The 9,809-nt window shown below is 33.7% G+C and overlaps 1 protein-coding gene across 1 annotated transcript; it reads left to right on the top strand.

Annotated features, from left to right (window-relative positions):
• The first annotated feature begins 520 nt into the window (after nt 1–520).
• LOC142615774 (vesicle-associated protein 1-2-like) lies at nt 521–6,685 on the top strand. Its single transcript, XM_075788602.1, has 8 exons — nt 521–776; nt 954–1,024; nt 1,170–1,251; nt 1,425–1,540; nt 1,661–1,825; nt 1,960–2,013; nt 4,752–4,829; nt 6,249–6,685. Exons 1-8 carry the CDS (start codon nt 725–727, stop codon nt 6,360–6,362), a joined length of 732 nt encoding a protein of 243 aa, XP_075644717.1. The 5' UTR covers nt 521–724; the 3' UTR covers nt 6,363–6,685.
• Nucleotides 6,686–9,809: the final 3,124 nt, after the last annotated feature.

Here is a 9,809-nt window from a genome sequence, read left to right as displayed (position 1 = left end):
TTATTTAATTAGCTTGAGAACAAGCTCAAACTTGTTTAATGAATATTAAAAAAAAATTAAAATTTGATATGTAATATAATGTGGTGATAAGTTCAATCTTGACTTATGTTTGAAATAAATTAAATGAAGATTTTCTTAATTTTTAATTCTTGGATTACGTTTCCAATTTGCTATCTTAATCCCTAAATATAATTTTTATTTATATTAAAAAAACATATATTTGTGCATGCTTTAGATCATAAGTTCCAATTAACTCAAGTAATAAAATCTTTTGAATTGACATCACAGATTAAATCTATTTCTAAAAAAAAAAAAAATTATTCAAGATTCAGAATGTCATTTTCCAAATATTTTATAAAAAAACCCAAAAAGAAAAAGAAAAAGAAGTCAAAAGTCAAGTATCTTCAAAAATAAAATTTATTTGGTAAAAAAAAAAAAGTGAAGTGAAAAGACAAGAGAGCCCCCCATAATTGGAACCTGATGAAGTGTACAAAGGGGTACCGGAGGCAACAACGATCCCAGACCAAAGACAGACAAATACAGCACTGTCCCACGTAACGTTGTTGCTTTGCTTTTGCATCGTTGTCTCTCTCTCTCTCTCTCTCTCTCTCTCTCAAATTCGAACTTCCATCTCTCTCTCTCTCTCTCAAATCTCTCTCTCTCTCTTCATCACCGGTAAACCGTTTCTATCTCTCTCCGGCGGTCTCTCTCCGATCGCCTAGGGATGAGTACCGGCGACCTTCTCAGCATCGAGCCTCAAGAGCTCCAATTCCCTTGTAAGCTTTCCCAACTCTCTCTCTCTCTCTCTCTCTCTCTCTCTCTCTTTATTTTGCTTTTACAAAGTAGAATTTTTTTTTTCTGCTTTCAGATCCGTGCTTTTGTTTTCTGTGTTTCCAATTGTTTCCTTTTGTTTTTGTTTCATGAACAAAAAAAAAAAAATTATTATTAAAAAGTTGAGCCGAGGAAGCAGATCTCATGCTCTTTGCAACTGTTCAATAAGACCGATAACTACGTGGCTTTCAAGGTACTACACTGAAACTACTTCATAATTCACTTTCAAATTTCCAATTTTTTGAACACCCTTTGTGGGTTTTTTTGTTTTTGGTGTTCTGGGTATTTGTAATATTGATTTGTGTGAAAATTTGGATATGGGTTTGTTTGATATATAGGTGAAGACTACAAATCCAAAGAAGTACTGTGTGAGACCCAATACTGGAATTGTGATGCCCAGGTCTTCCTGTGATGTTATAGGTCTCTCTCTCTCTAATAATTACTTGAATTTTGTGCTTAATACATTTTATGTTTTAATTTTGTTTATGTTTAATCATAGTTTCTATTACATTAATTTTTCAGCTTTACAACTATTGTTGTCACCAATATTATGTGCTTAAGTGATGTATCTTTGAAATTCATATATTATGCAGTTACAATGCAAGCTCAAAAGGAGGTACCGCCGGATATGCAATGCAAGGACAAGTTCTTGCTCCAAAGCGTGGTGGCGAGTCCCGGAGCTGCTGCAAAAGATATAACCCCAGAAATGGTACTAATACAAAAAATGATACCTCTTGTGTGGGGTTTTTTCTTTGTTGGTTGTTGTAGTAGTTTAAAGTGGGAAAATATATAGATTAAGGAAATGGTATTTTTTGTTGTTGCCTTTTAGTTTAATAAGGAGTCAGGGCATCATGTCGAGGAGAGCAAATTACGGGTTGTCTATGTTGCTCCACCACGACCACCATCGCCAGTTCATGAAGGATCGGAAGAGGGGTCTTCGCCTAGGGCTTCAGTATCTGATAACGGGAACATTAATACTTCTGAATTTACAACTGTGAGTATTTGATGGATCAGCGCGTGAATTCAAAAAAGGGTTTAAGTTTTGTATAAGAAAAAAAAGGTGTTATTGTTTTAGTCATATTGTGTTTTGGTTTGATTGATTTTGTATACATGTGATTGTGCTTGTAGGTAACATCACGAGCTTACGCGGCGCGACCGGAGCATCAAGATAACTCACCCGAGGTTATTATACTCGTCTTGTTCATTTTGAAATAGTTTGTATTTTCAGTAAGTGGTTGTCTGGTTGAATTTAGGGGTCTGTTTGGTGGTTGGTCATAAATTATACTAAGCTTGTGTAATTATTTGTGTGGTTCTCGCTTCCATTTGTTTATTTGGTACAGTTTAATAACTGACACAATTTTTGACTTTTGAAAGCTAACAAGTCAAAGTTTATTTAATCACAATCTTGGATTTTAGGAATTTTCTTTCACTAAACAGTCAATAAGTGGGAAAAATTCCATCTGGAGTTGTGGACTTTGTTATCCTTGATTAGATTGATCTACAGCTAAACAAGCAATAATAGGGTCCACTAAATTCAAAATCTATTTGATTGCTAGAGGATTTAGGGGGAAAAAAAGGAAGAAGAGATATAGAGATCCTGATCGTAGATATATGATTGTGTGGGAGCTCAGAAAAGAACAAACTTTCACTAACCTGAGTTTATGAAAAACAGAATTAGTTTAGTTAAAATAATTTTTAGAACAACACAATAAATTAATACTATTTTTTTTTTGTTGCTTTTATTAGTTTTCTCATAAAACAAGTGGAGATTGATTTTATTTCTTTTCAATTTTTTGAAAATTTATATTAATTTTACAAAATTCTTTGATATCCATCACTTTGTCATTTATAAGATATTCTTCAACCATGAACATTGGTCTTGTTTAGCTTATACCTGATAATTTCTATGTAGTGGACTGTTTCTTTGGACAACTTTAATATATATGTTCTCTCTTTAGTTATGCATACATCTAAACATAAACACATACATTTTTCTTTAATCTCTAGCTTTGGGCTTTCTGGTATTGACTTCATCCTAAAGGCAAACAAAATAAGGAAGGATATAAATTCTTTCTTTAGGAAAAATATGTTTCCTTCTAATTTTTTAAGTTTAAATATGCTTTATTGCTGCATTGCAAAGCCAACAGTGTAGTTATTGATGTACGTAGTGTAAATTCCCAGCACCAAAGTCAAAGAGTCTCTTCTTTTAATATCCCCCCCCCCCCCCCCCCCAAAAAAAAAAAAGAAAAAAACTAACCACCAATAGACACAGGAAGGAAGACATTTTTTATAGCTATTTCCACAAGCCCTTCTTTTCTATTGTAAACCAAAGGTGGGATATTTTGATTTTCTATGAAACAGCTTCTTAAAGCCCCTCTCTCGTTCTTTTCATTTTCTGATGTGCAATATCTATAGTATGAAAATTTCATATTATGCTCCAACTTTGCACAGTCAATATAGTAAAAATCTAAATCTTTTCATAAGGGAATTGATCGGGATTGTTGTAGACTTTCTTGTTAATTGCTAGGTTGTGTATCTAAAGTAGTTAACGACATCAAAAGCCTTTTTATTATTATTTTCTATAGCTTTTTAATGTTATTATACAATGACTGATAAACATCTTGAAGCAAATCTATGAAATGCAATTCACATATGTATATGCCGGCATATGTACATACATACATACATACATACATACATACATATATATATATATATATCATTATATCTTATGAATATCTATGTATGTTTATAAACATTGTCAGAAATAACTCAGTCCAGGGCAGCTGATGATTTTAATTCTGACCATATATTTATCATCATTAATTTCATTAGTTATACCCCTTATGGTTGCTTTAGTTGAGGGAAATATTCTTTCTTCCTCGATAGGAACTTTTTATATTTTGGGTAAGTTCTTGCTCAATGGGAACTTGACCATTGGTTATCTCTCTCTGAGACTTCCTCCAATGTCCAATGTGAGAAATGCATTATGTGAAATGAGGAAATTACTTCCTGGATTTAGTTTGAATAGAACAATAATTCCTCAAATAATGTCAAATCTCCTTGTTTCTTGCATCATTTTCAAGCATTTATTCCCCCTTTACAGACCATATTCTCTCTTTACCTTGTTATCTTGTTTTTAATATACCTGATTTCCTTTTTTAAGTGACCTTATGCCTAATTTCCATCTTAAGTCAGGTGGCAGTTCAAATCCCTCTTCTTGTTTTTCCTGACCACTTGTATTCAGCTTATTGATGTTGTTGTAAGCCACTTTTACCAGCCAGGTCCACCTAACCAGTTATTCATGGCCTGGCTGGTTATTTACGTAAGCCAGCTGGGCAGTTGATGTCATACTTTATTCATTGAACAATGACTCCAACCCATTGAATCAGCTTACATAATCATATAGAGGAAACCTGCTATCTTACTGAGAATCTCTTAGGCATTTAACTGATTTACACCATTCACTGGCCCCTTTTGAGATTTTGCTTAATCATCCAATTTGTGTGAATTTGCTGCCGCCAGCAGCAGTCTGTAATTGTTTTCCAATTCTGCATTTTGGATCCAAAGGACTAATTGTAACACGCATTTTGCTTGAAATGAAAATTAAAAAATTTTGGAATATTACAAGAAGAAATTGAGCTTGTAATGCCATGAAAGCACATCTTCTTGGATTTTTCCGTCCTTAAAGTTTTGGCCACTAATGAAAGGGCCTTCTTTCAACATGTCAATGAAACTTGAGTGTTATTTTAACTTGTTTGGGCAGTACTTTTAGCTATTCATTTAGTAAGTAGCTTTTTATTAAATTTTACTAGAATGGTGTACTAGAGGTTGTTTCTTAATTATGGAGAACTTGGTGGATCAATTTTTAGGATATTGATTGTTCTTCTTGGTGCTTATGTTTATATTTGTAATTCCAGGCAAGGGCTCTCATTTCAAAGCTGACCGAGGAAAAAAGTTCTGCTATTCAGCAAAATACCAAGCTTCAGCAAGAACTGGTATGGGATTTTTTATTTCAAATTATTTTACATTTTTGTTACTGAAATGCTTCTGAAGCAAATTTTTATTTTCTAGATATATGCTTAGTGAAAGAGATAATAGGCACAGCCGCACAAGACAGGCTGAAACAAGTCATTTGAATTAATGTTTAACCATAAACAAAGCCCATAACTAAATTTTCCTTTGGTAGGGCTTAAATTTTGTGGTTTATCTGGCTTATTTTTTGAAAGTGGGGCTTGAATAAACTGTACCTGGGAAAAAATGATACTATAAAAGGTTGTTCTTGATAAGCCAAATAGACTGACTTTAAGGTAGAACAGAAGCTAATACTTATAACTTATGTTTTGTAGTTCTCTTGCTTCAATTTTTGGAAAAAATCAACATATATATTAGCCTTATTAGTTGACTTAATATACCCTGTTATGATGAATTGGGACATTATTTGGTGTATTTGGTGTTTAAATGCTTCTGAAAATAAATGATTTGTGATTTTATTTATCGTTATAACAAACAGAATTAGAGTTCCTTTCAGATCATCTACTGATAATAATCTAGAAAAGCGTAGGTATAATTTGAACTACTGCTGAATTTCTGCATGCAAGCCATTCATCAAATCCAGTATTTCTTCACACTCTTTGCTACATGCTAGAAAGAGTTTATCAGATAAAATATTCCCAAGTTGTGAAATTCTTTAAATTTGAAGTAGAGAATACTGCTGAGGGGTGATTTGAGTGATTTTCTTGAAATTGTTGTTAGAAACTTCCTGTGTACTGGAGCAGTTGTATTTTGGCTCTTCCTAGTTTATCTTTGCTTGGGGAAGAGGGTGAGAGAGAGAACCTAGCAGTCTCGTCAAATATACAGTGTCTTTTCAAAGGTGCTACATTTGTTTGGGGAGGGGGAGTGGTTTAAAGAAAATTTACTGTTAATTGCATCTCTTGTCTGTTTTTTTTAGAGGATTTTAGTGGGAGATTTAGCAGATACTAGCATATAATGAGTAATCTATACTCAGTTTCCTTCACTATGAAAAGCGCGTAATTAATGCAACTTTGAAAGTTGAAAAATTATTTCTTAATTTTGTATGTTGCTCAGATAAAAATGGTCTCATATGTTTGTTGTATTTTCATCCAATTAGTGGGACATCTTATTTATGCAGTAACAGTGGCAAATTGTGAGTTCTGACCCATAATAACTAAGGGGTGATCCAGTAAGCAATCAGAGACATATTGTAAACTTAGATAAGTTGATTGCCAAAGTAACAATAACCTTATATTTGCAAATCTTATGCATAGTAGTTGTATACATTCTAGTTTAGTGTCAGGTTGATGTGGCAGCACAATATTGATACTGATAACTGATAATTATGCAAGAAATTATTGCAACATTATTAAAGGATAGGACTGACTTTGATACTTGTGCAGGAGCTCTTGAGGCGCGAAGCCAACAAAAGCCGTGGTGGTGGTATCCCACTTATATTTGTGCTTATTGTCGGCTTGATTGGCATCATTTTGGGATATTTTCTGAAGAAGACATGACGAAATTGAGTTTATCTTTTATTCCTTTTCTGTTAGCCCATGAAGTGGGAAACAAAATGTAGAAAGCCAGAAAAAAACCAGATGTGTGACTGATTAGCTTAAGCTCTTGTTTGTTGTATTTACCAACCTGTGTTGACACTAGGAGTATTTGAAATTTGTGGTCGGTCAGAGGGAACTTTTGTTCATTGTATTAGCAGTTTCTGAGGTTAGAGAACATGGTCAAGGGGTTTTATCGGTTTTGTAATTGCCCTAGTAAAACTCCAAATTATTCATTGTGTGGCCCTTTTTTTCATGAATGTCTTTTCATGTTAACCTTCTCTTCCCTTTTCAATGTGTTGAATAACTAATGGTGATTAGCTGATGTATGCAAGTAAAATCTAGTTGAATTTCCTTGTGATTGAGGTTTCATGAGGGAATACGTTGCATGATTGGTGGTTGGAAAAGAGAGCTTCATTTTTAAAATTTAATGTAGGGATAACGGTTCTGTTTTGGGTTTTTTTTTTTTTTTTTTTGACATCGGTACTGTTTTGGTTTTGGATGGGTCTGTTTCTGTTCTAATTCTATTAAAAAATGATTTTTCTTTAGTTGCAATAGGTTTTAACTGTCCAAGGCTTGATCATGGGTATTGAGTTAGGAATTTTTTTTTTTTTAATAATTCAATAATTGGAAGAGGAAGAATTTAAATTCTAAACATTTCTGTTTAAATCATTAAGAGGTGGCAATAGAGTTACGTAAAAATTGAATTAGGACTTAATTTGAGCTATAACCCAAATTGACTAATGAAGCAAGTTGGGCCAAGTTAAACCCAGTTCAAGGGAGGCAATGCAAATTCTCATTTATATTGCTGTGTGTCAGGTTCTACCAATTGTCCAATCATTAAACTTAAAAAAAATTTCCGAATCAAATGATATCTAGAAGGCTATGGCTAAAAATTGAATGATAATCAAGAGGCTACCTTTCCAAATCTTGTATCCCAGTTCCACTTACCCTTACTGGGCCAACCAATGGAACGATATAAATAAACAAAAACATATTCCAGTCCACCGTGCTCCTAGAATTGGGAGGGTTTGTTTTTTGTTTTGTTTTTTTTTCATTTCTTAACTTGTAATGCTAGCAATTTTTTTTTTATTCTTTTAACCCTGGCATTTTGAATGCATTTTATTCTTGTCTAATATGGTATTTCTCAAACACTTTCGAGCACCCCTTGTAGCTAATTGAATCTAATTAGACATATGGTTAACACATTGACTGATATTATAGTCTTCGAATGTGTTTATTTCTATTACCAAAAAAATAAAAAAGAATGTGCTTATTTATTTCTTTATGTTTCAAATCATGCTCGCAAACCACTGAATGAATGAGGTTGAGCACCATGCTGCACATGCATATCATGGCAATCGACAACTAGGGATGGCCATATCCATTGGGTAATAGATATCCAACCCTACCCGATCCAAATGTTCCAGGTAATACCCGGTTCTTCATGGATAGAGCTTAACCGGGTAGGGTATGGATATTACCCGAATTGTTCAGGTAGGGTATGGATATTATCCAAACCCGACCCATATTAAAAAAAAAAACCTCTCTCACCATCACTCACTCTCTGATGACAAACCACAACAACAGCAACCGCAATCACAATAACTACTTGAAGGAGAGATTCAACGGAAGAGATTTCCTATTGAAGCGGTCATACTCGTTTGGATTCGAATGGAATTTATCGTTAGAGAGGATGGTGATGGAGCTGGCAACAACGTCACCATGGCGGTACAGAAGAGGAAATTTCTGGAGCAAATGACCATCGTCGTTTGGATCCATAACAAAACCTAGAGTTTTCTCATTCCGCTACTACAAAGGAATGAAATCGTCGTTTTTTCCACGAAGAGGATTCTTCCCATTATCGGAAAGATTCACTGGCTCCAGCAACGACGTCAGAGGCGGATCATTAAGAAGAACGAAATCAATGACGAGCCCTATGTTCATGAGATCATCAGTGGCCATCGCCGGAGCAGCAGCGTTCTCGTCAAGCCGGTTACGATGTGGAGATCCTGAGGTGCTACTGTCACTGGATAGATTCAACAAGAGGTAAAGCCATTGGTTAGTTTTTAAGTTAAAATTTTTTTGATTAAAAAAAAATTAAATGGGTTTCGGGTAGGGTATGGATATCCATGGTTAATATATCCGGATAAGATTCGGGTATGGATACTAATGGGTATTGATATTCGGGTATCCATGGACAAACTTTTCGGGTAGGGTATGGCTATACCCGATCCATACCCTACTCATGGCCATCCCTATCGACAACGATTCACAATCAAATTTAATATGCATGACCATCATATAAATACCTATATGTATAATCATCCCAGGTCCAATAGCAAAAGAAAGACATAAACTTCGACAAAAAGAAATAAGAAAGACAAATAAGGTTTAGGTTCAACCTAATCAAGTTGGGTGAGTAGATCTATGACCCGCCATTGACTGAATGGTCGGTTGAAACCAGATTTCTTGATTTGTTAGTTGCACCAGTCAGTTTCATAAGATCTACAAGTTAATGGGTCTTTTTATACAACGAAGGATTTGAAATTCCATTGTTTTGGATGTTTAAATTTGGATTTAAGATCAATAAAACATTTTTTCCAATTATTATTTTCTTAAACCTTCTAAATTTTAATTTTAGGAACATTTAAAAAAAAATACATAAGGTAATGAAAAGGCCATTGATAATCCAATTGACAAGATGATGACTAAAAATTTGTCATCATAGCCAATTAGAAAAATGTCTTGCCAACTATTGACAACTAAAATGTTTTATATCAATAGAAAGAGAGAACCCTTATGCATGAGTTTCTTCACAGCATTTTAAATTTCAAACTAAAAAATTGTTTTGAAGTTCTTAACCGCTAAAAAGTTATATATCAAGAGAGATGATAAAGTATCCAAAATATGTGTCTTTTACACAAAATTTAAAAGAACAAATTAGCACTCAAAATATGTCATCATCAAGTTACTCCTGTCCTGTTTTGAGATTCAAAACATCAAACAAAATTTATAGGCCTTATGTAACACAAATCTCAAATATTTTTTTTTTTTTGAAAAAAAATTACAAAGTACCCTACACTCGAACATCAAACAAAAATCCAAGTCCACTTTCTTCGTCACTGCTTCTTTGAAGAATTCCATCATTCAATTCAATTAGGAAGCTTATATTTTCCTCATTTTCACATACCATCATTTGAAACATACCAAATATGACCTCTAATTCCTTGGCCTTTTTGTGATATTTTATCTTCTCTTTATCATTCAATTTCTCCTGTCCTTGTCTTTCATCACCATTTACCACCTCCTTTTTCAGTTTTATTGATGAATCAATGAGGTTTTTATTGACTAATGAATCAACCAAAATACAAGGAAAACAACCAAGCCATAGCAAAACTAAGATCAGCC

Source organism: Castanea sativa, chromosome 11 (genome assembly GCF_040712315.1).
Source record: "Castanea sativa cultivar Marrone di Chiusa Pesio chromosome 11, ASM4071231v1".
In the NCBI taxonomy this organism is placed as follows: Eukaryota; Viridiplantae; Streptophyta; class Magnoliopsida; order Fagales; family Fagaceae; genus Castanea; species Castanea sativa.
This window is presented reverse-complemented; position numbering and strand designations above follow the sequence as displayed.

Bases quoted from the DNA above. Each gene is read 5' to 3' on its own strand.
- LOC142615774 (XM_075788602.1), top strand. From the start codon at position 725: ATGAGTACCGGCGACCTTCTCAGCATCGAGCCTCAAGAGCTCCAATTC. The intron at 1,025-1,169 runs GTACTACACTGA...TTTGATATATAG, and splicing joins ATAACTACGTGGCTTTCAAG to GTGAAGACTACAAATCCAAA. The intron at 2,014-4,751 runs GTTATTATACTC...TTGTAATTCCAG, and splicing joins ATCAAGATAACTCACCCGAG to GCAAGGGCTCTCATTTCAAA.